At 31.9% G+C, this 27,003-nt stretch overlaps 2 protein-coding genes and 3 non-coding genes across 14 annotated transcripts; 2 read left to right on the top strand and 3 right to left on the bottom strand.

The window, feature by feature from the left end:
• Positions 1,872–8,668, top strand: LOC109358626 (transcription factor TGA2.3-like). Of its 9 annotated transcripts, XM_019602963.1 has the most exons (13): positions 1,996–2,100; positions 2,446–2,541; positions 3,296–3,399; positions 4,156–4,229; positions 4,326–4,514; positions 4,711–4,761; positions 4,839–4,898; positions 5,093–5,170; positions 5,309–5,360; positions 6,094–6,365; positions 7,142–7,390; positions 8,079–8,257; positions 8,372–8,668. In XM_019602963.1, exons 1-12 carry the CDS (start codon positions 2,000–2,002, stop codon positions 8,223–8,225), a joined length of 1,473 nt encoding a protein of 490 aa, XP_019458508.1. In that variant the 5' UTR covers positions 1,996–1,999; the 3' UTR covers positions 8,226–8,257; positions 8,372–8,668. The 9 variants fall into 9 exon arrangements, with proteins under 9 accessions (XP_019458514.1, XP_019458511.1, XP_019458509.1 ...); XM_019602969.1 differs by lacking the exon at positions 1,996–2,100 and adding an exon at positions 1,872–1,945 and having other exon boundaries at positions 8,079–8,668; XM_019602966.1 differs by lacking the exon at positions 1,996–2,100 and adding an exon at positions 1,872–1,945 and having other exon boundaries at positions 3,283–3,399; positions 8,079–8,668.
• Positions 6,850–6,922, bottom strand: TRNAA-AGC. The gene has a single exon. It is a non-coding gene; the product is annotated as a tRNA-Ala (tRNA).
• Positions 10,656–16,144, top strand: LOC109358627 (TGACG-sequence-specific DNA-binding protein TGA-2.1-like). 2 transcript variants are annotated; one of them, XM_019602973.1, is made up of 5 exons: positions 10,662–10,677; positions 13,653–13,714; positions 13,745–13,924; positions 14,701–14,949; positions 15,638–16,144. In XM_019602973.1, exons 2-5 carry the CDS (start codon positions 13,658–13,660, stop codon positions 15,782–15,784), a joined length of 633 nt encoding a protein of 210 aa, XP_019458518.1. In that variant the 5' UTR covers positions 10,662–10,677; positions 13,653–13,657; the 3' UTR covers positions 15,785–16,144. The 2 variants fall into 2 exon arrangements, with proteins under 2 accessions (XP_019458516.1, XP_019458518.1); XM_019602971.1 differs by having other exon boundaries at positions 10,656–10,677; positions 13,653–13,924; positions 15,638–15,784.
• Positions 14,409–14,481, bottom strand: TRNAA-AGC. The gene has a single exon. It is a non-coding gene; the product is annotated as a tRNA-Ala (tRNA).
• Positions 18,146–18,218, bottom strand: TRNAA-AGC. The gene has a single exon. It is a non-coding gene; the product is annotated as a tRNA-Ala (tRNA).

Raw genomic sequence — 27,003 nt, 5'->3', positions numbered from 1 at the left:
ATGGAGGAGAGAGAATTTGTCAGGGAAGTTGCATTACTGGTCCACGACTTCCCCATTTTTGTTATTTATATACAAAGAAAACACGACTTCCATGGAGGAGAGAGAATGTATCAGGAAGTCACATTACTAGTCCACGACTTCCTCAAAGTCATAGATCTCATCTACAAGTTTCCTAAAAACTACAATACTTCTATAAATATTTTGAAACATATACCAAATATGTGATAGTGTAATTTAACTATACTATCCATATCCGTATGAATTTTCCGATGCAATATGATGATAGGAAGTAAAGTATAGGGCTGTCATGACGAAAACAAAAAGGTGAAAGAATTTAGATATTGTATACTAGTAATCTGTACCCAATATAATATTACAAAAAAGAATTAGATAAATATATCTCATATACTAATAAATAAATAAAGAGAAAACATAAAATAACTACTATGAAGTATTTTATGTTTTTTAATTTTATCTTTTATAATTTCTAATTTCATATTTATCTATACAAATACTACTAAACATAAGATAACTATATATGAAGTATTTTATGTTTCTCTAATTTATCTTTATAACTTCTAATCTTATGTTTATCTACACTACTATAATAAACATAAAATAACTACATAAGCAGTATTTTATGTTTTCCTGTTTTATCTATATACCGAATAAAAGTTATAATATAAAGTATATTCAATTTACCAAAAATATTTTATAATATAAAGTAAAAATGTATGTCGGTAGCGCCACATTAGAATTAGATAAAAGAAGTTAATTTTTAAATTTACTATTTAGTATTATTTTGACACATAAATAAAGTTATTTTGACACAAATAACTTTTTAGAGAAGAAAAATGAAGATTGGAAAAAAGGAAAGAAAAACATAAAAGAGGTAACAGAAATTTAAAAAGGTAAGTAATTTTGTGTTGAAAATGGACGACGCTTTCATACGAAAACGACGTATGCACGAATTTAGAATGGTCTAGACGTCACGCTTCTTCCATACACTCTGCAATATAATATTTCACCATTTTTAATTATTATTTACACAACTTTTTCGGTGGAAATTATTTAAACACTCTTTCAATATCAATTCTGTTTATCATCATTAACCATGGGAAATTGGGAACGTATCACTCATTGCATATCAAATGAAACAGCTTTCGATGGGGTAAATCTATGTAATGTTTTTTTGGGTACATAAATCTATGTAATTACTCCGAGAATTTAAATTCATAACTTTCAATCAATGTACTAAATAGTAATTTGAGAAAAGGATATATATATACCAGTAATATAATGTTTCTTACTATGTTAATATATTATTTATTATTCATTTTAATTATTATTAACTCTTAAATAAAACAAACAAATAAAACAGTAAATAATATATTGATTGTGTGTAAATTTTACACTAGTACATAAATATTACACTTTAGCAACTTTATGCTTGAAGGTTACCATTAAAATCAAAATTTCCAAAACTCAGAAAAGATCTCTTCAAATTGAATGCCACTTCTGCATTTAATAATTTTATTATTTTTCTGAAAAATAAATATCTATAATTTATAGTTTTATACTTAAATCTCGTATACTTTCATTACATCATTAATGAGTGAATCATTGATGAGGGGATACCGTAAAAATATAATAATATGCAGTTATGCACTACTCTCTTTCGGTTACATTGAATTAAACTCGGTGACATGATGCTCCTTTTGAATAATGTTGTAGTGAGTGGTAATGTAGTAATAAAATAACATTAAATTTGTCTTCAATCATCACATGAGCAATCACTAAAAAGCATAAGTTTTTCAGTGCTAGAGACGAAATTGCACTGTGCAACATCATTAACAATAATAAAATATTAAAGTGCTACTTCCATTGATCATTTCAATAAAAAAATGTAAAAAAGTCTTGGTATTTATCGTCAACTTCTCACTGGGTAGGGTTTTCAGAGCTATTATTCCATCGTTTTCTTCTACTGGGTATTGCTTCAATGTCCAAAAAGTTCATTTATTTTCCAATTTCATCAGCTAAATTTGTTCAATATGGTGTGCATGTTTTGAAGTTTATGTTATTGAACCTTGTTTATAGAAGGTGGGGTCTTCTATTTTTATCTTCAATTTGTTTGGAGGGTATTTTGGTGATGCAAAGATTTTAATTTTTCTAGTTTCAAAGCTTTTCCCCTGTTTCAAATGGTTATCATACCGTCTTAAAGTTTTTTGTTTTGTTGTTATTAAATATTTGCAACACTTTCAAAATTTGTTGCTGTCTGATTCCTTACCTCGCAGTTTGTGTGAATTTTCTGTTAGAAATTTGTTTCCTAAGTTTAAGGTTTTTTTTGAGGTGGGGTTTGACTGAAGTTGTGTTCTTTGAGTTTCAAGGGACTTGTGGAGAGATAAGATGGTGGTTGTGTTGATCAAGGTTGTTGATGGATAGCAGAACTACAAAGATTAACGTTAACAACACTGAAGATACTAACAACGTTTTCAACAAGATGCCAAGCTATGCACCTTCATTGCCTTCTTCTAATTCCATGTCAGTTTTTCAGTGACCCCTTTATTTATTTATGTAGTTAATGTTTATTCACTCTTGATTGCTTTTACGTTTAGTTTTTTGGCACTATTTAAAAATATCATAAGGGTAGGTGACTATAGTGTATCTAGTTTTCTAGTATTTAGTCTAGTATATCTAGAAGTGCTTTAAATTGCAGTTGCGGTATGTTTGCCACAATTGCGGGAAAATGTGGTTGTAATGCTGTTGAGAAGACCCCCGAAACTGCAATATTGCAGCTGCAATTGAGGTTGCGGTGTAATGTAAAACACTGATATCTAGTATAGTTTTATAGCTCCTAAATTCTAGCTAATAGAATCTGGTCATGTTTTTGGAGAACTTTGCTGTTGAAATTAGGTCTTATGGGTTGCATGCGGAGAGGGTTAAAACAATAAGTATGAGAAACTTTTATATTCTAATTTTAATGTTAATATCGGGGATTCTAGAGTGGAGGAAGCCATTCCTTTCACTTAATTATTACTAATTTATTGATCCTCACTGAAAAAAATGTCATGTTTTCTTTTAGTTCTTGAATTGAAACTATGCAACCTTGTAGGGTGTTTTTTTAGTGTTCAATCTTTCTTATATACTTTGTTAGACTTTGTAATTTGTGTATACAATTTGCAATCATCTTCTTTAGCTTCGGAAACATGGACTTCATCAGTGGCTGCATCTGGCATGGATAATTGGATTTGCATTTTGTAACATTTTGACATGTCACAATAGTTTTGGTTTTCAGGGGCATCGAAGAAAACAATGTCCATCCTTCTCGAATTTCTGATTTTGGTGCTCTTGAGCAATCTCTTGGATTTCATGTTGAGGATACTATCAATCATAGCAGAAGTATGTTGCTCACATTTTGATCTCTAGCAGTAGTGTTCTGTTTTATGACTTAAATATCTTGTGTCACACTCTCATTGTTTATATTGCTGCTTTTCCTAAAACTATGTTTGTAAAACAGGAATGATCTCATTTCCTTTCCAACTGTTTGTATTTGTTTATAACTTGTTGCAAATATGAGCCTTCTATTTCATTTCTTTCTCTTGCGAATTGCGATAAATCTTATTTTTATGAAAGATGCTGTTTTCTTTATGCAGTACTGTGTGCATACCCCATCATTCATTACTCAGTATTATTTCTTTAGGCTTTTGTGGCAACTTAGACTGTGGCATACCAAATGAGGAAATATCCTTTCAAATTGTTTTCATGTAGTGCTGGTATAATTCTCTGACGATATGCCTCTTTTTTTGTTTATAATAGGCTTATCTTCAGAGCAATTAATGAAGGATCATACACGAGCCTTCATTTTATAGCTATATCATGAGTGAAATTCTAACTTTCTACATTTTTCTAGAAGAAATGTGTGTTAACTCATGTATGATCATTCAAAATTAATTAAAAGATGCATGACTGTTGTTTGAATAAAAAACTGCAAAACACATGCCTTTAACCCTAAATGATTTGAATAGTTATCAGAAAACTTGTTTTTGTAAACAAAACAAACATTGATAGGAATACTTTGTATTAGAGTTATCATCCCCCTCTTATTGGCACCTTACAAAACCTCTATTACCCTTTTATTTTTATATTATATTTCAGATCCAGTGTTTAGTCAGATGAAATCAAATAGCCAAGCTCTAGGTGCTGATGTTCAATTTGGTGCTTTGAATAAGGTAATTTCATACCGTCTTCGAATTTCCAACAATAAATGAATCCAAAATATAATGAATTCCTGCATTTTACACTCTTCTCTTACATGTAAGATACAGTCATTTGCAACCCCGGATATTGACCTCTCCGCTGCAATTGCTGGGACTCAGACATTTGCACGGCAAAGAGACTCCCAACTAAATCTGACTCCGATGTCTGGTGGTCATCGTGAGAACTGGGGAGAGTCCAACATGGCAGATGCAAGCGCTGATACTTCAACGGATGATACAGATGATAAAAGTCAAAGGGTGACTGTTTTTTTATTTCATGATTTTTTTCATTTATGCCTCGGGAATTTAACCATTCATTAATCATTAGTTGCATGCGTACTGGTGATGTCCTCTAGAATAATTTTTCCATCTTTGTTCACCATTATTAAACAGATAAAAGCATGGTTATTCTTATTCTTACCATGAAATATGGTGCTTCATTGTTGTTTTACAGGCTGAAAGAGGTGAATCCAGTGATAGATCAAAAGATAAATCAGATCAGAAGGTTGTACAAACTATAAAGTAGTTGTGCTCAGATAACATAAGATTTTGTTTCTATGTATTAATTTTATATTCATTCAGACACTACGACGGCTAGCTCAAAATCGCGAGGCTGCCAGAAAAAGCCGACTGAGGAAAAAGGTAGAAACTTTTCTGTTACTTATTAATGAACTTGTTAAGTTGTTATTTTTGTTACTATCTTCAACAAAATAATTGGCCAGGTTCTTAGAATGCAGCATTGCCATGTTGGAGTAATGCTGATATTTGTCATGTTTAACTACATTGCATACATCTGATTTTATGTCCTGTTTTTATTTTCCTTTCTACTCATTCAGGCATATGTGCAACAATTAGAGAGTAGTAGGCTGAAACTTACCCAACTTGAGCAGGAACTCCAGCGAGCCCGCCAGCAGGTTTGTTTATGATATTTTATTTGCCGTCCTTGTTCAAAGTTTGGTACTTATCCTTTTGAAGGCCATTTTTTGCCAATTTTATTTAATCTGTTAATGTTAAGCATTTTGTGTCTCAACTTGATTACTAATCTTTTGTAGGGAATATTTATTTCAAACACAGGAGACCAGGCCCATTCAATGAGCGGAAATGGTATTTAAACTTCCTTTACCTTCAATTGTGTACCTCAAGCTTGGGAAATTATAATGCATTGAGGTCTCTTCTACTTGGAGCAGTTTTTTAGTTTTGTTGAGTCTGATAAAAAATTTAAAGCTAAAACTATAGCCAATGTGAAATCCATTAATACTTGGCTTGACGTTAAGAATGTGGTATCCTCGAAATTTGAAATTAGTTTATATGTTAAATTTTTACATTGGCAGAAAGCACATGAGACACTGCTATGGAGGTGGCTGCCATTGTCCAATATCGGATTTATAAACTACCCAAGCTATTTATATCATGCCTGATCTTTTTTAAAACATGATTCTAAACCAGACTAAAGTTTTTTTAATATTCTGTGTGCTGAAATAAGCACAGATTGGTAGACTCATGTCTCTACAAATGGTATTTATCTAATAAGTATCTATGGAACTGTGATATGGTTCTTTTTCATGAATGAAATCAAAGTTTCCTGTGAAGATGATATATAACTTCTCATACATGGATTACTTTATATTGCTTCATATTTTTCCATTTTATCATTTGGTTGCATCTTGGCTCTTGCACTTAAACACTACACTCTTCTGATATATGTCAGCTTGGTGTTGCTTGTGATTTTGAACTGACATATTACTTGGTAGCATGGATGGGCATGGGCCAGGGTTTATGTAAGTTTGCACTGTGTTTCAGATTCTATAAAATATGTGTTAATCATCTTGGTATGCAGGTGCTATGGCATTTGACGTAGAATATGCACGATGGTTAGAAGAGCATAATAGGCACACCAATGAGCTAAGGGCTGCAATAAATTCTCATGCCGGAGACATTGAACTTCGTACCATTGTCGACAATTTCATGACACAATTTGATGGTATCTTCAGGCTGAAAGGTGTTGCAGCAAAAGCTGACATTTTCCACATTCTGTCAGGAATGTGGAAGACTCCAGCTGAGCGATGTTTCTTGTGGATTGGAGGTTTTCGTTCATCCGAGCTTCTCAAGGTCAGAAATTTATTTTCTCTAGTATTATATTCTATAGAAAGGAGATTCTTTGTCCCTTAATCTTCCCGTTTCTTTGTTCCAGACCAATTAGAGTTTGCCAACAAATAAAAATAACTCTTCATTTTAATTTTATTCTACAAAAATAATACATTTATATACATATCTTTAATGATTTCTGAAAGCTTTTTGTACACACTTTATGGTAATCTCATTCTTGCACAGCACTTCCATTTCGGTATATCTATGAAAGCAATCTCTCTCCCTTATCGCTTGTGAAGTTTTAATTATCTGAGATGTTTATAGAAATATTATCTCAGAGCAGACATATAAGTTATGTCCCTATGAAAATTTTCTTACTCGTATTTAATCTTCATTTAGATATTGGGTAGAGAAAGAGGTGTAATAACTTTTTAAAATTTTCGGTTTTGAGTGATGTGATGTTTTGAATATCCTCTAATTAAAATTTAAAGAAATATTTTGAAAATGGAGATGCGGGGTATCGATCCCCGTACCTCTCGCATGCTAAGCGAGCGCTCTACCATCTGAGCTACATCCCCTTGTCGTCAACATTGTGTCATTTTCTATTATAAAACACGTTTCTTAATAAGTGAATGAAGATTAACCAAGACAACATTTTAATGAATAATCGGTTAGATTATTATAATATTTTTAATGAACATATTATTTTTTAAAGAAGTAACAACTTTAACAGTTTTATCTATATGATAATGAATGCCATCTAACTTTAATGTTTTAACGGATCGACATGGTTGCAGCTTCTTGTAAATGAATTGGAGCCTTTAACTGAGCAACAAGTGATGGGTATATACAACTTGCAGCAGTCATCCCAGGAAGCAGAAGATGCTTTGTCCCAAGGAATGGATGCATTGCAACAATCACTAGCCGAGACATTGGCTAATGGTTCACCCAACTCTTCAGCCTCTTCAGGGAATGTGGCGAATTATATGGGACAAATGGCTGTGGCCATGGGTAAACTTGGTAGTCTCGAGGGCTTTCTTCGTCAGGTAATTAACTACTTCCCTATTTTCTACTCTAATTCCTACTTCTCGACTATCAGTGACAAAATAAGCGAGCTATTTTCCACTAACTGGGGTCAGTGTAATGAACGAATGACGCTATATTGTTTTATCATAAATGGTGTTTACAAGCATATCATTACATTTAAATCCTTGTAAATGGTTTTGCCTATGGTTTTTGAAATAGAGAGGTCACAAGCTTAGAAGTAAATAGTAGGTGAAAACAGAATTCAATGTAAGATTTTGTTTGGTCTCTTTTTATTTTCAGTTCATATACTTTAATACTTAAATACAGAAAGGTGAATACAACATTGCCTCGTGTTCACTTTTGCTTCACAAAAGTATGAAAACGGGAAATAAGATGACAATCAAGTGGTGTTTTTGTAATTTTAATTGAAAACATAAAAGAGCGGCCCAACGCCCCCACTTAGTGGGGTTTGGGGAGTGTTGACATATGCAGTCTCACCCTCGCAAGCAGAAAGGTTGTTTCAAGGATTTGAACATGTGATCTCATGGCCACTAATCAACAACCTTTCCATTTCGCCAAACTTACCCTCTAATTTTAATTGAAAACATATAAAACGAAAATGAAAACATGAACAACGAAATGCAAATGCGATGGATTTATTCCTTAGGAATAGAATCAATATTTAACAATGCCTTTTCGTGTTCCTAGGCTGATAATCTGCGGCAGCAAACATTACAACAAATGCTTCGGATATTAACAACCAGGCAATCAGCCCGAGCTCTCCTTGCAATTAGCGATTACTTCTCCCGGCTGCGAGCCTTAAGTTCTCTATGGCTTGCCAGGCCAAGGGACTAAAAAGTATTTCAAAGCTCCATTTATGCAGAGTTTATCAAGCCTGAACCTTTAAAGACACCATGTTATCATGTGCATAGAATGAGAGTTCTCAATAGATGCTGGTGTCTTTCTACAATGAATTTCTCTAGAAAGCTTAGTTATGGTGCTTGAATGTTAGATACTAAGATTTTTCTACTCTCTATGTAATATCTCTTCCTACTGTTAGTGTGTACAACTTTTTTCTCTAAGCTTTTCCTATGCTTTGGCAATAGTTTCAATAATTTGATTAGATAAGTGTTTGATAGGTAAAATTGTAGAATAGGTTACACTTGTGAATTGTATTTTCATAAATCAGCTTTGTTTGAGGGACATTTTTCCTCTATGTTGTTGAACATATGCTCAAACAAGTTTCAATGGACCTATGTGCTGGTGTATGTATATAATAACCATTTTCTTTTGCTGTATTAGAAAAACATTATTACTAATAACTGGATTTGTTTATTGTGGCAAATATATATTTAGTTTATTTATGTATTACCTTGCTGTGGTTTATGTGAAAAAGTAGTATGCTCTTTTTATAAGTTTGGAATCATTGATGAATGCCTTTCTGATCCAAGAATACATATAACATAGGACAATGATGAAAGCCATTCACAATATTAATATAAATCTATGAATTAATCTACTATAATAATCTCTCATTTAGTGGGATCTATGAACAATAAATGTATGCAGTCTTATCCTTTCAAGCGGCAGAAACTCTTATTTAGTGGGATCTATGAATGATAAATGTATGCAGTCTTATCCCTTCAAGCGGTGGAGATGATGTTTTGAAGATTTAAACTCATAACTTTATGGTCATTAAGCAAAAACATCTTATTGTTGAGCTAAGTTTACCCTCTTAATTAACTACTATAATAACCATCTTAATTAATATTGTGATTTGTCTATCCATGAATGTCTCCTTGCTGAGTTTATGGATTTTACAGCTCTTCATAGCATGAATATGAGAGCAATTATTTGGTCCATTTAGCCTATGGTTGATAAGAACTCTTATGGATTGTTTAGTTTATAGTAAGTAGGTCATGAAATATTAAGTCAATCATTTTTAATTATCAACTTAGAAAATAATTCCACCATAATTGAAAGAATGTTAGCCGGTACTCTAATTATATTGTTTATGTAGAGAAAATTAAACATTTTTCAAAAACATATGAAAAATATTGGACTTAGTTTTCTTAGAGGCACTTGTTAACCCACTCTTTTCGGTCTTATAAAATTTGATTATTTTGGAACATTAATATAATATCAAAGTTAAATTCGTAACATGGTATTCTTACATTTCCATATAATTTACACCCTAGACTATGCTCATTCTTTGATTTAAAATTTAAATTCCAACTCAGCGTGAAACCTTCCTTTTCTCCTCAAAGCCACCCCACAAAGAATTTTATATGGAAATACTAATCATTTTTCAACTCTGACAGAGTTATAGTTAAGTTTTATTTATTTCAATTTTAGATTTTTTTTGAAATCTTTTCCTTCAATACTAAAGTTTCTACTGGAATTGAAATATGTTTTTGTATATCACTAAAAGGTTAATCCTACTAGTTTTGGATTGATTTTCAAAATTATTTACTCCTTTTATTCCTTTTTAGACATGAGAGTGCATGAATGTAAATTATTAAATATATTGAATAATTAGATTGTCATATCTGGTGGTATAGATGTAAAAAAAAACGCCCAGAACCGGCTGGTTAGAGTGGAAAAGTATAAATTGATCCTCATGCCGATACGTTATAATTTATTATACTGATTATTTAATCATAAAATTAAAATTAACTAAAATTGGTGCTTGATTTTCATTTAAACTATATAAGTTATACTGTCAGATTCTAGTTTAAGTCATAATAATCATACAAGTTGACTTTCATTTAATGTTTTTTTTATAAAAATGACTTATTTTTAGTAAAATGTTAGAGGATTAAATAAATAATCAATGATTTTGTTTATACTTATAAAATATGATATCTTACAAAGTCACATATTTTATTTTAATAAATAGTATAAGGAAAAATATTTATCAATTTCTTTATTAGTTTTTCAACATTAATATTAAAATAATACATATTTTATATATAATTTTACCAATATATTCTAGAAACAAGTGAAGCCGAATAAGTAAAAAAGTGGCTTAGGTTAACTTTGATTGGATTTTTATTTTGTGAAGTTGATTCAATATTTTTGCAAATAAACCATTCAAACCGGCCATATATACTATTTTTTTTTATCTTGTGGAGTTGATCCGAAAATATTTGGAAGGATGATGTGAATACTCGTTTTGTTCACGTCACAGAAAAAAAAATCAATTAAAAGGGATTAAAAAGTATACATTTTGAAACAGATCGTGTCTTCTCCTTAGAAGACAAGGAGACATGTTACAAACCTGTAGAACAGATCCTGTTCAAGTAAGGTCATGACTAAGGTTCTCAAGATTCGCCTATATAAATAGTTTTCTTTTACAAAATTCTGCCTACGTGGGACTAAGATCATGTTCAGTCACAACTCACAACTCTGTGTTACACATATGGGGTCCAGAACATCTTAGAACAACGATGAAACTTGAGATATGTTAATCTGTAAAACATTATCCACTTAGTATCTTAGATGGGTAATTAGTATAAAAACTAAACCCAACATGTTTCTGCAATGCTATGGTGGTTTGATGATACCAACTAAGGTTTGATGATTAGGGGTTTACTGATGAATCCCAAGACTGAGAGCTTCATTTTGAATTTTTTAGCTTCTACTATCTTTAATTTTACAAGATATATTCCACTGTTCATAATTATAAAATTTTCTCTGCACCAAGTTTTCCTCAAATTCTCTTCAAGTAGCCTTGCATTATTATGAGGATGGGTTGGAACCTACCACATAACTCCTTTGTGATTGATATGCATGTTTCTGCTATGATAGTATTATACCTATTTCATTACTTGATGTCTCATGTACATGTAAATGAAGCACAATAGTAAATTGTTTCTTTTGAAATCAGCCAACTTTATAATTTTTTATAGCTTAGCCAATATGATTACTACGTTCAACCACTGAATGCAGTGTTTTAGATTCCCATTCGGATTACAATTGTGTTATTGAAATTGTAGTGATTTGTGACTATTATGATGCGAGTTGTGACTGTTGCAGTATGAACTATTTTGTGATTAAAAAAATATTTTTAAATTCAATGTAATCCGATGTGGCGTGATGCAACCCAAAAGTGGTCCGATGTGGTTGTATTATGACTGCATCATTATAATCTGATGTCATATTGTAATTACGGCGGTCACCGCAAGTGTAATATTGGAGCCACGCAGTCCACAATTTGGAACAATGAGTAAATGTTTAAGTGATTCTATTGGTGTACCGGCAACTGCAGCTACCTTTGGCATATTCAATAAAGATAGTCTTACTTGTATTTATTTATCCCTACAAAATTGCTGCAACCTTGTTGCATATTTCATAATAGCTCCAATCTATGTGGCTGACATGAGTCAAAGAAGAATGAGAACATAGACATATGTAAGTGTTTCAACATTGTTTCTGTACTAATGGATTATAAACGGAGCATTAGACTCTTAGAATTTCAAAACTTTCATGAGCCTTTCATGGTTCATAAAAATCCTTTATGTAGAACCTTAACATTATGACATTTATATATGATCAAATGTTCAGGAATACCTAGTTTCATTGCTATTTCACTTTCTGATGTTCTTTCTTCATGCTCTTTCTAGTTACCTTTATTATCACCTCTCCTCATTTCCTTTATGAGTTCATTGATGATTAGGAACTCAGTTTTCTTCCTTCCTCTTTCTAACATTGCACCAGACTATCTCTATGCAATCCCAGTTCTCTCTCTTGTTATTACTGATTCGCTTTATGTTCATAAGAGAAAAAATGAATGAGAGCCCTTTCAGAATAAAATTGCACTTACTTTTATTCCAAAATATCAGTTTTTAGCAGTTAGGAAGGAAGTAACTGCTCATGAAGTGAGAGGGGAGGGAGTTAACAAAACCCCATACTAATCTGATCAGTTAATTACCAACCATCATCACATTAGGCATTTTCATTCAGATTAGTAACTTTCAAGCACATGGACCACATAGATTATTAAATTAATCTAACAATCTCTCACTTGGTCCATGTGATGACTTGAAGATTCATAACTTTACTCGCGCTCTTTTATTGAACCTTACAAATCATCATCCTTTAAATTGAGCTGAAATAATTGAATCATGGCGGTTACAAATTATACGAGGCAACCTAATATCTTCCATGTATCACAATCATCTCAACCCAACTCACTTTAATTTGAGTCTTCATCTACCTTTCAAAGACTCACCAAGTTATCTTATTATAACCATACAAGTACATTCTGTAATATAGTTAACTTAAACTTTAATTACAGAAACGAAACTTTCATTGAATTCAAATGTGGCATGCAATAATGAGCAAACATCTATATATGTATATATACATCAGGTATAATAACATTAACAAGGACTTATCTATAATGCCCATCCTTTTTACATGGCCAATGTAAATCTTGGGCGACAACCCTTTAGTTAACGAATCCGCTACCATTAAATCGGTACTAATATACTCTATAGACACTTTCTGTTTCCGTACTTCTTCTTTAACTGACAGGAACTTTAAATCTATATGTTTAGTACCTCTAGAATACATGTCATTCTTAGAGAAGAAGACAGCTGCGGAATTATTACAATAAAACTTCAGCGGCCTAACTACACTATCCATAATGTAAAGCCCTGAAGTAAAGTTCCGCAGCCACAATACATGATTTGTGGCTTCAAAGCATGCCACAAACTCAGCTTCCATGGTGGACATAGCAATTGTAGACTCTCTACCGCTTCTCCATAAAATGGCTCCTCCAGCCATTAGGAAGATATACCCAAATGTAGATTTCCTTGAGTCCATACATCTTGCATAGTCTGAATCCGAATAACCGATCACCTCAAGATGATCTGACCTTCTATACGTGAGCATGTGATCCTTAGTGCCTTGCAAATATCTTAGAACCTTCTTTGCAGCTTTCCAGTGGTCCATTCCGGGGTTACTTTGATATCGCCCTAACATTCCAACAGCAAAACTGATATCCGGTCGAGTGCATGTTTGAGCATACATTAAACTCCCAACCACTGATGCATAGGGAATAGATTCCATTTCCTTACGTTCCAAATCATTCCTTGGACATTGCTTTTCACTGAATTTGTCCCCTTTCTGGATTGGAATTATCCCTGCGGAGCACTTTTCCATTCTGAATCTCTCTAACACTTTATTGATATATCCTTTCTGAGACAATCCCAACAATCTTTGTGATCTATCACGTTCAGATTCTATAAAATATGTGTTAATCATCTTGGTATGCAGGTGCTATGGCATTTGACGTAGAATATGCACGATGGTTAGAAGAGCATAATAGGCACACCAATGAGCTAAGGGCTGCAATAAATTCTCATGCCGGAGACATTGAACTTCGTACCATTGTCGACAATTTCATGACACAATTTGATGGTATCTTCAGGCTGAAAGGTGTTGCAGCAAAAGCTGACATTTTCCACATTCTGTCAGGAATGTGGAAGACTCCAGCTGAGCGATGTTTCTTGTGGATTGGAGGTTTTCGTTCATCCGAGCTTCTCAAGGTCAGAAATTTATTTTCTCTAGTATTATATTCTATAGAAAGGAGATTCTTTGTCCCTTAATCTTCCCGTTTCTTTGTTCCAGACCAATTAGAGTTTGCCAACAAATAAAAATAACTCTTCATTTTAATTTTATTCTACAAAAATAATACATTTATATACATATCTTTAATGATTTCTGAAAGCTTTTTGTACACACTTTATGGTAATCTCATTCTTGCACAGCACTTCCATTTCGGTATATCTATGAAAGCAATCTCTCTCCCTTATCGCTTGTGAAGTTTTAATTATCTGAGATGTTTATAGAAATATTATCTCAGAGCAGACATATAAGTTATGTCCCTATGAAAATTTTCTTACTCGTATTTAATCTTCATTTAGATATTGGGTAGAGAAAGAGGTGTAATAACTTTTTAAAATTTTCGGTTTTGAGTGATGTGATGTTTTGAATATCCTCTAATTAAAATTTAAAGAAATATTTTGAAAATGGAGATGCGGGGTATCGATCCCCGTACCTCTCGCATGCTAAGCGAGCGCTCTACCATCTGAGCTACATCCCCTTGTCGTCAACATTGTGTCATTTTCTATTATAAAACACGTTTCTTAATAAGTGAATGAAGATTAACCAAGACAACATTTTAATGAATAATCGGTTAGATTATTATAATATTTTTAATGAACATATTATTTTTTAAAGAAGTAACAACTTTAACAGTTTTATCTATATGATAATGAATGCCATCTAACTTTAATGTTTTAACGGATCGACATGGTTGCAGCTTCTTGTAAATGAATTGGAGCCTTTAACTGAGCAACAAGTGATGGGTATATACAACTTGCAGCAGTCATCCCAGGAAGCAGAAGATGCTTTGTCCCAAGGAATGGATGCATTGCAACAATCACTAGCCGAGACATTGGCTAATGGTTCACCCAACTCTTCAGCCTCTTCAGGGAATGTGGCGAATTATATGGGACAAATGGCTGTGGCCATGGGTAAACTTGGTAGTCTCGAGGGCTTTCTTCGTCAGGTAATTAACTACTTCCCTATTTTCTACTCTAATTCCTACTTCTCGACTATCAGTGACAAAATAAGCGAGCTATTTTCCACTAACTGGGGTCAGTGTAATGAACGAATGACGCTATATTGTTTTATCATAAATGGTGTTTACAAGCATATCATTACATTTAAATCCTTGTAAATGGTTTTGCCTATGGTTTTTGAAATAGAGAGGTCACAAGCTTAGAAGTAAATAGTAGGTGAAAACAGAATTCAATGTAAGATTTTGTTTGGTCTCTTTTTATTTTCAGTTCATATACTTTAATACTTAAATACAGAAAGGTGAATACAACATTGCCTCGTGTTCACTTTTGCTTCACAAAAGTATGAAAACGGGAAATAAGATGACAATCAAGTGGTGTTTTTGTAATTTTAATTGAAAACATAAAAGAGCGGCCCAACGCCCCCACTTAGTGGGGTTTGGGGAGTGTTGACATATGCAGTCTCACCCTCGCAAGCAGAAAGGTTGTTTCAAGGATTTGAACATGTGATCTCATGGCCACTAATCAACAACCTTTCCATTTCGCCAAACTTACCCTCTAATTTTAATTGAAAACATATAAAACGAAAATGAAAACATGAACAACGAAATGCAAATGCGATGGATTTATTCCTTAGGAATAGAATCAATATTTAACAATGCCTTTTCGTGTTCCTAGGCTGATAATCTGCGGCAGCAAACATTACAACAAATGCTTCGGATATTAACAACCAGGCAATCAGCCCGAGCTCTCCTTGCAATTAGCGATTACTTCTCCCGGCTGCGAGCCTTAAGTTCTCTATGGCTTGCCAGGCCAAGGGAGTAAAAAGCATTTCAAAGCTCCAGTCTTTGTAGTTTTTGAAGGCTGGCCCTTTAAAGACATCATAGCATGTGCATTGAAGGAGTCCTCAATGGAAGGTGGTCTCTTTTGACAATAAATTTCTCTACAAATCGTAGCTGTGGTGCTTCAATCTTAGATGCTAAGATTTTTCTATTCTCCATGTAATATCTCTCCCTACTGCTACTAGTGTAGTACAATCATTTTCTTCAAGCCTTTCCTCTACTTTGGCAATAGTTTCAATAATTTGATTATGCAAGTGTTTGATAGGTGCAGGGAAATTTGTAGAATAGGTTATGGTTGTGAAATGTATTTTAGAAATAAGCTTTGTTTGAGGGACATTTTCCTATGCAACTGTTGTTAGGAAGACATTACTAACTTGCAATTGTTTATTTTAACAAGTATATATGTAATTTATTTAACTAGCTAGTACACTATTAGTAATATAGATCAAGAAATATTAATTATCCAAGAATATCTGGATTTTATGGCCTTCATAGAGGGAGTATGAGAACAATTACTTGACCATGCTGATGCAATCATAAGAAATCTTTTATGGATTGTGTTATTATTTATAGACCATGCAATCATCAAATGTCCATCACTCCATTTTCTATTATCAACTCAGACAATAATTCAACATAATTAAAGCAATTCACAGGGCTAGATTTGCTATAAGCTGTCTTAAGGAAAATATTGATTGTAAAAAAGATATGACCTACCTCCAAAAGGTTGTATTTTTTGTTAGGACTACTTGAGCACATGGGGCATTTTTGTTTGATGCAGTTATTATTATGAGCTACAAAACACTTTTCATCAAGTATTTAATTTTCAAACTTGTGACATTTAATCAATAATGTAAGAATATCAAAAAAAAAAATTTATTTATTCATGTGGATGATTTATAGTGTAAATTTATGTGAATACAACATTTTTCAATAGGAGAAAAATATATATTTACTGACAGTATATGAGTTTTATACATTGTAATTACAATATGTATCATTGATATTTAATCATCATTGACTTTTCAGAACAAAATAATCTAAATGAATAATTGATGATATACCATCTGTGTATAAATCTTTACACTAACAGGGTATAGATTTTGCACTCTTTCAATAATGACCAGAAGTTGCTATAGCTAAAAGATTGATATATAAAAAATGACTCCAAACAATGTTAATTTAAAAGGGGTACTACAAATAAGAAATGTATATTAGTAGATATATGTTAACAAGAAAAATCTATTAAGTCGATTGCACTATTAAGTAGTTTCTATAGCAATATAGTTTTTGAACTTTTAAAGAAACATGATTTTTTAGGCTTTTAATTTTTTCAGGAAAAATAAGTAAGTAAATTAATAAATCGAATTGAATCAAATTATTTTGTTGGATTGAGTTAGTATACCTCTAATCATACCTCAAAATGTACATAAAAAATTGGTTAAAATTTATACACTTTAGGTTCACCCTGGGCTAACTGTCATGTATATCATAGGGAGATATTTTTTAGGTTTAATATAAGTTAGATAATTTTTGTATAGTATTAAATAATATAAGCATCTTATCTGTGTCTTATTTGTTTAACTGTTTGTTTGTCTAAATAAAATAAATTCACCTCTTATTAGTTTGTCTGAATTTGAGTTCATGAAGAAAGGTTTGCCTCAATCTGGAAAACTTAAAATCAAAATTGGGAGTCATCATCTACCTCAGGAACTAAAACGCATCTGTACTCTGTTGCAAGGACCAAGGTTAAGTAAAACGCTGTGCTTCTATTATGTTGCATGTTGATTTCAATCACTGCTTGCTTTGGATGCAAAGGTATTTTAACCACACTCTTTATATACTCACTACCACACTCTTTATATACTCACATTCTATTTAAATATGCACTTTTTGTGTCACTCACACTTCTCCTCTGCACAAAAAAAAAGTCATAACAAAAGGGAAATATGAAGAAAAAAATGTTGAACCTGTCAGACAACCGTGTAACCATCCCCCAGCCAGTTTTAACACTGTCTGAGAACGATCCTCCATTGCAACAGATGACACTCTCAGAAGAGAAGCCCATCAGAGCCATTAATCACGCTCTGATCACACGGTCATGATTCATCAACCAGGCTTAGGTTCTTGTCTCCTTAGAACTCAAGGACACAATGGTACGAGCCTATAGAACAGATCCTGTTCAAGTAAGGTCGTGACCATTCCTCTCCCGTTTCGCGTATATAAACCCTTTCCACTTGCTTGTTATTCATGATGTGGGACTAAATTCATGTTTCTCCAGTAAACAATGTTTTTTTACTTAGCTTTGACGAGTTTGTAGAAGTATTGTGTAATTAAATAAAAATGGAGATGCGGGGTATCGATCCCCGTACCTCTCGCATGCTAAGCGAGCGCTCTACCATCTGAGCTACATCCCCAACATGTTAATCTTTGTCATTTGGACTCTCACAAAAACATCCGTAATATTTGGTAACTATTTTCCAACATGTCTATGAGCCTTTCTTTTATATTCTTTCAAAGAATTAGCCTATAATCATCAAAGTAAGGATGGTCCTTATTCCTCTTATCATACCTCTCAACTAATAGGCGAACATGAAAATTTGGTCAAAACTCATGAACTAGGTTAAAGCACCCCACTTCTTTAAATATTGGGCCAAATGTCACATATATCATGTCAGATTTAAGTTTGATGTCTATGATAATAAATTAGATGATTTTTTAGATTTGATAATTTAGAAATTTTTTATTTTGGGTGTCTTGTTTAAGTGTTGATTTTTTCTAAATAAAAATACATATTTATCCTTTGAGTTCGTCTCAATTTGAGTTCATACTTCCTAGAAAAAATTGTATAAAGCTAAAATTTGAAAAGACGCCATAATGTTTATCTCAGTTTGAGTTTTGCAAAATGGAGTAAATTTTGGAAAACTTAATGTGAAAATCAAATCAAACTTGAAAGAAAAATATTTGGCAATCTTTAAAGGTATTTAAAAAATAGAGTGAAAATTCACTTATTCTAAGAGTAAGTTTTTTAAAGTAGTGATCAATTCTAATGAAATTCATTAGTTTCAATTAGTAAGTAGATCTAAACTATTAAATGTTCACAGAATTAATGGTCAGGATGAGAAGTGAGTTTAAAAAACTTACTCATAGAGTAAATGATCATAAGGCATAAATATCATCTCTTACTGTATACTCTATCCGTTTTTGTATATAGGCAAAAAACGATTTGGCACTTTCTTTCAAAAAAATCATCCCATTGTCTAACCATGATTATAAAAAAGAACTATAATTACTAATTACATCATACTTGTTGTTGTAGTAAAGATTTTTATGCCACAATATTAAATGATCCTTATTACCACTTATGTTTGATAATATTGAAACACTCATTTTGCTCATACGTAGTGATGAGCAGTGATGAATCTAAGACTCAGAGATAGAGTATGCAACATAGATTAAAATTAAAATAATAAATATTATCAATTATAAAAATAAAAATATTGATATCAAAATTACAAAATTTAAATATATTTAATCAAATAAAGTATATATTTTATAACTAATCACTGTGTGATTTCACATTTTAAAATCTTTGAAAGATATTTACTTCATTGTCAATGTTGTTGAACACTTCTCACTAAATATAAGTCACTAGATAGTTATTCATTCATGCATCTTCTATTCGATTAGAAACTCTATTTTTTACAATTTTCATAGTTGAAAAAACTCTTTTTAAAATTGTATTGTTAACTTTAAAAGAAGATAAATTACTCGGAAACAATGTATCTTTCACCTCCGACCAACTTATCTTAAAATTATTTATTCACTTCAAAAAAGCATATTCAACAGTGTTAAGCATATCAATGATGTAAGTCTCAAGTTGTTTATCAAACATCATAAAATTAGTTGAACAAGAAAATCATGTTTAGAAAACTTTACAAATTTAATAAGTTTTGTCATATTAAAACTAGAGAAAAAGTCAGATAGACTCAAACAATACATACAAAGAAGCAACCGAGTATTTCTCTTGGATATCTGATTATGAAGTTCCTCGAATGCATATTTATAATATTATAAAATAATTTAATACAATAATCACTATTTATTTTCCATCAAGCATGTCATGTCATTTACTAAAAAAATAAATTTTGAGCTTGTAGAGTTATAAATAAGAGTGTAATATATATGCAATGCTTAAATATTTATATACAGTCACTAAATATCTAACATTTATTTGGATTACTTTTATTTTAAGAGTAAATGATAATTAAATATAAATGATAAAAATGATATAATAACAATATATGTAACTCATAGACTTTCAATGTATATATTTTTTCTCTATAAATAATATAGTTTTTTTCTTCAAAAAATTGTCAGGGTGTGCATTTGCACACCTTCAAGACTATATAGCATCATCATTGGTGATGGGTGGGGCTGATAATGCTTTCTAGTGCATATAATTGTACTATTTGCGGTTCCTAGCGTGGATAATAAGTATTTGTGAGTTTCTAACAAGTTTTTAAATTTAAGTATATATTTTATAATATATATATATATTAATTATTACATCAATACTGGAAATTTTGTACATATTAAATTTATTATTATATTTTTCAATCACTAAAATTTACTATAAAAACATAGCATTTAATTAAAAATTAAATTTATAAATATGTAAGTACAATGATGTAATATGATTGCTACAATATGAGTACTATGATGTTTGACTCATTTATTAACTATTTTTATGAGTACTCATGAGTCATGGGACATGTATTATTATTGGATTAAGATCCTCTCCGATACATGAGGGTACAATACTAGAATATAAGATCCATAATAGTTCATGATTTATAATTTTTTATTCAAAATATGAACCGTTATTTAAAAAAAAATCAAATAGAGTAAATTATAAGCTTCTCAGCCCTTTTTTAGTGATATTATTTTGAACGATAATCAAATTGAGTAAATTATATAGATTTCCCTTTAGTTTTAATAAAATTACATATACTACCCCTCTTTTTTTTATACTTACAACACCTCCCTTCCAAATAACATAGTTACCTAAAAGTTATGGAGTGAAATATTTAAATATTTTCACTTCAAACAAAATATGATTCTTGTTTTTCTTTTAAACACAACATATCCTCTTTATGAAATTAGGATTCAAATAAATTAAATCATAAAAGTATCATATATGAAGAAATTCTATATTCTTCTGTGCATAATTTGCACACAAAATTCTTACAGCAGTTCATTATAACATTATGAAATTTGGTTGTTGAACACAAGCTATTCGACAAATTGGCCAAAGTTGTTGGATGGGTTTGTCACGTTAACCGCTTGATGAGTGATTAATTAGGGTACTCAGTAGTTGTTTGGGTCTCATTCTCAATGGTCCTACACTCCTACTAAGTATACATTGATGGATTCCTATAAAACAAAAGAAACAAAACATGAAAAAATAAAAGGGCCTAGAGTTTCTAGAAGAACTATCCATGGAAAATAGACAAAAGTTGATTTGCATAAGAAGAATTAGTGTGAGATGAACATAGAATGAAAGAGAAGACTGAATAAACATAGTTGCAAAAAAGAAGAAGAATGAAGAATGAGAACATTGAGTAAAATAAATAATGAGGAGAAGGGTATTTTTGTCATAATATTTTATTAAATGGCATGTAATAAGCACATTACACTGTTATTTAACGGTCTACTAGCGACATGAATAGTTAGTGTAATTTACATGTATAAATGTATAAATTAGGGGAAATTTGTGTAGGTACAAAAAAATAAAAAATGAACGATTTATGTAATTTCGGTAGAAATGGGAAAAAAAACTATGGAAGTCTCTTATTACTTTAGTCATAGATTTTTATTTCCTTTTTTATCTTTAACTTTAACTCTTTAAGATTTAGGGATATTCCCGAGGTTATCTCCTTTCTGTTATTATCCTTAGTAATATGAAGATTGTTAATTGTTTTCCAATTTCTAAGTGATAATAGTGGGATATTTAGAGAACAAGCAGGCCCATGAAGAGAGGGATGTTTAGAGAGCTCCACAATTATTACTAAGGATGACATATATATACATAAAGGTGTTTTGCTAACATGAGTGATCACTTGTCCTGAGTCCTTATCCCAAATTCATAATAATATGATAACTTATGTTATTTGCAAAAAATTGACACAATCAAAATTCAAGATTGGTAAGGGATAAATATGAACCTTGAGTCATTACTCATTTGTCATGTTTGGATATGCATATTCTATTGTATATAGAATAATAATATTTTTGTAATCAAAATATCATTGATTCTCCGATTTTTTATAAATAATTAACAAAATATCATATCATTTCATATGTCAAATTGCATATCCATAATAATAAATAATACTGAGAAGACTTTATCTAAAATATCAATGCATTATATTTAACTCGGTTTAGGGTTAGGTTTGAGTTTAAAAGCTGATTTTGCCGACATTTGAGATCGGGTTAGGTTCGGGTCTAGAAATGAGTCTGAATTCAAAAAATAATACGACCAACATTTAAGATTGGGTAATAGATAAATCTTATATCTTCCAACCCAACCATTGCTCACCCTTAATTCATTACATACTAGTGTATGTAAGCCTCATGTCTATGAGCAATAACATTAGAAACTATGATGGTAAGCTTTCTTTAGCACAATGTCAACTTAGAGCAATTTGAGTGAAAAATAACTGAAATTAAAAAAAAAAAAGCTGATGATACATGTTAACAAAGACATACATAAAGATATTCAACATAAAAGTATCAATTGTATTTAATAGTTATTTCTAAAATGTTGATGAAAATTGACATGATTAATTAATAATGGAAGTTGAATATTTCCAATGCCAATACATAATTGGAATGGAGGAGATGAGATTTTTATGTTTTTGTTTTACATAAAAAAAAACTAATTAGTGAGATCCACATATAAAATTAGGGAGTATAACTTCCTTTTCAAAATATGTACCCACTTCAATTATTATTGTATTCTCATTAGTCAAAAAATATTAAGTTAATATATATTTAATTTTAGTTTTATTTTTCTGAGTGAGAAACAATGGGTATATGAAGTGGGACACATCTTCAACAGAAAATGTGGCTCCCTAAAATTGTCACTACTCCTTTCAGGGGAAACTTGCATAAATGGAGTTATTGATGACATATTTCCAAGTTTTATCATATAATTCGTTAAAGAGTTAGTCTTCCTCTGAATAAAGTGAACTTGGACAACCCAATTGCATGCCAATGTTGAAAGAGTGATTGTTGCTTGCTTATTGAAGTGCAAGTTTTTGATTATTTATTTAATGACATGTCGATTCTTTGCTCTCCATCTCGGCTTTGTTGAAATAAATCCCAACGCCGATATAATGGTTTCAAGAATGTTCCTTTAATCGAAAACTTAGTTTTAATGAATTATTAACAATTTCATACCATCTCGGCTTGGTTGGAATAAATTTCAACGCCGACTTAATGATATGAATTTAGCACATTAATACAAGTGATAATGTGTGATATTTATTTTCCATTTTTATTTATTAACCGAACTATTTCCTTACGGAATGTTGGTAAAGAATAAATAAATAAAACAATAAATGGTTAGTTGCAGAATTTAAATGACTGAAAATAAATGTTAGTTGCAGAAATGTAAATGACTGAAAATAAAAGTTAGTAGTTAGATCACTCATTATGACTATGTATTTTTCCTTTTCACAAAGATACAATTTATGAATTAAATTGCATTTTGATTCAAGCGATTCTTTCTTTGTCAACAAATAAAATTTATAAATTAACACTTTACTATTTTACTTTTGCATCTCTTTCAAGATTCAATTGTAGTACAATATAGGATTATGTCGAACCACATGGAATTGCCTAATAGAAATGTACTCGTACTTTGTATCTTTTATCAAAAGTAATACAATAAAAATTAAAGTTGTTTTTGTGATTTTATGAACTAAGAAACATGAAAAAGTAAAGAACTAACTATTTACAAATTCAAGACGAAATAATTGATTTGAAAGATGAAATTATTTCTTGACTCAAATGATTTTGAAAACATTACAAGTTATGTGTTATACTTTTGGTTAATTCCACACACCATTTCTAAATCCTTCATCTAGTGTCATAATATGATAAGATAATTTTCAAACCTTATATAATACACTAAACAATAGTTAAGTGTCACTCGTCGGAGGAGGTTGTCACACCCTACTTCAGGCTTCATTAACATCATTTAGCCTTGAACATAAGTTGTTTTAAATAGATGTTTGATATGACAAGTGAACTAAGGTGTAGGTTATAATTTTTAGTTCACTTGTCAACACTTTAAGAAGAAGCATTTTTGGATATTTAAATCAAATTTTAGGTGATCAAGCTAAACCCGCATTAAGAAATTCTTAAAGAATCAAAACTTAACCAAAAAGTAATAACTTGAATGTATTGAAATCAAAATACCCTTAACCACTTTTGATACTTGATGCATACAAACTTCTAACCTCTTAATAATATTTTGTATCACCTCCAAATAGTCACACTCAAGAATAATACGATGATAACCTTTATTCCAAGTCAAGTGGAGTCCATGCTCAATAGCCATATACTTAGCCAAGATAGTAGTACCAATTCCATGTTCAAGCCAAGTGGAGACCATGTTTTCACATTTGAACATTGGGTCGCTGATATTATTATAATATTTATAAAAAGTTAATAAGAAAGTAAAATCAAACTAACTAAATACCGAAATTCCACTTTAAATTTAGTGTGTTGGATTATGTGGGATTTTCATTTTTAGAATTTTCTTCTTTATTAAAACATGTGATGTTATCTGAATTCAGTGAAATCAATTTACATTAGTAGCAATATAATTGCCTTAAAATTAATGCACGACTAAAATATTAGATGTATGATGTTAGAGCCCATTCTGTTGGAGGCAAACCCAAAAGAATGATAAACAAGCCCAACTGGATGAAAAATTATTTTATGGATTAGTTTCAGTTTTCTCTAAAATATCTTACTATGAAATATTTTCTGTTTTGATACAGGTAGCATCTGTGTAGGATCTAACCATGTGTACAGTTCAGATCAACTAGTTATTTCTATCATTCCTTATAAAAATAGTCATTAGTAATGAATGAAGATATGAATAAAATTTCCAAAATTCTATTTCTCTAAGTATCTATTTTTTGTCAATTTTTTTTATCTAGCTGCTTCCTAACAATTTGGTGCTTCCATTGCTACTCGTGTAGAAATTAAGGGAACATTTATACCCTACTCGTGGAGAAATTAAGGGAACATCAAGAGCTCCATGATGCTAGACATGTTGCCATCACCATTGTTTTGCACAATTTTACAGATAAGTTAGTTGATATTCGCTTTATTCCTGCTGTTCCACCAGATCCAACTCATGGATCCCCTCATCATGCTTCTTCTTCTTCACACCTTACCCATAACGTCCCCAATAATCCTACTCACACCCCACCTATCAACCTTAATCACAACCCACCCACATTTCACAATCCACCAACAACCTACCCAGAACCCTCATTTCCACCAAATTCTCATCTACCCCACTCCCCTACCCAATCACGACCACCGAAGCTACAACTTATACCTTTTGATGGTTCAGAACCTCTTGACTGGATTTTTTAAGCAAAACAATTTTTCCAGCTTTATATGGTACCCCCAAACCAACGCCTCCATATGATTTCCTTCTATATGCATGGAGAAGCCCTTAGTTGGTACCAGTGGATGTTCCATAACTCACAGCTCTCGGATTGGTACTCTTTTACCCGGGATTTGGAGAATCGTTTTGGTCCATCTACCTACATTAATTATCAATCTGACTTATTCAAGTTGAGGTAAATGGGTACAATTGCTGAGTACCAACAGCAGTTTGAGCGATTATGTAACAAGATTTTGGGTCTTTCCCAAGAGGTAATTCTTAATTGTTTTCTTTATGGGTTGTTGCCTGAAATTAAACATGGGTTGGCTATTTTGAGGCCCAAAACCATACCTGAAGCATTAGGCCTAACTAAACTAGTGGAAGTTAAAATCAGAGACAATAACCGTTCTAACCCTCGACCCTCACGGTTCAACCCACTAGTTAACCCTACATATCCACCCAAACCCATTATCCCTAACCCAACTGCCCAAACATCTCAAACTAACACTCCCCAGCTTCTTCGCCGCTTGACCAATACATAAATGCAGGAGCAACGAGCACAAGGTCTTTGATACAATTGTGACGAGAAATTCCATCACGGCCTTAGATGCCAACCCAATAGATTCCTCTTGTTCTTGGAAGATGATCCTACTCTTTCTATGGATGCTACCATACACACTCCAGACACTATTGTTGATGAATGTACCCCTCAAGACCCAGAAAGTTTTTGTGAAGATATCATACACTTCCATATTTCTAACCAAGCTTTGGGTCGAAACATTTCTCCCAAAACACTCAAATTTTCGGGATCTTTATTTGGACACCCTGTGACAGTCCTAGTGGATACTGGAAGCTCACATAATATTCTACAACCAAGAATTGCCAACCACTTACACTTACCAGTCACCAATACTCCTCAATTTCCTGTTATGGTTGGCAATGGGTCACATATTTATTGTAGCGGTCTGTGTAATAATATACCGATTACCTTGCAAGACAAGGAGTTCATCATCTCATTCTACTTACTGCCTATTAAGGGGGAAGACATGATGCTTGGTATTGAGTGGCTCCAAACACTTGAGCCTATTATTTCAGATTTCTCGGTCCCTTCCATGCAGTTTACAGTGGGGGAGCAGATCATTACACTTACTGGTGAGACATCTTTTAACTTACAACCTTCCACCTTACACCAATTTACCCGAATATTTCACACAAATAGCATTGCTACTTTTCACGCTATTACCATCATCCCCACAAACACCACCACCGATACACCCACTATCCACCCACAACTTCAACCACTTATCCAAAATTTTGCCACATTTTTTCACACTCCCACGACCTTACCCCATTCTAGACCACATGATCACCACATCCCTCTAATTCCTAATTCTACCCCCATAAATTTTAAACCCTACCGCTACCCATACTCCCAAAAAGAGGTTATGACCACTATGCTACAATATATGCTCAAAACTGGGATTGTTGTACCTAGTACAAGTCATTTC

Source organism: Lupinus angustifolius, chromosome LG10 (genome assembly GCF_001865875.1).
Source record: "Lupinus angustifolius cultivar Tanjil chromosome LG10, LupAngTanjil_v1.0, whole genome shotgun sequence".
NCBI classification, from domain to species: domain Eukaryota; kingdom Viridiplantae; phylum Streptophyta; class Magnoliopsida; order Fabales; family Fabaceae; genus Lupinus; species Lupinus angustifolius.
This window is presented reverse-complemented; position numbering and strand designations above follow the sequence as displayed.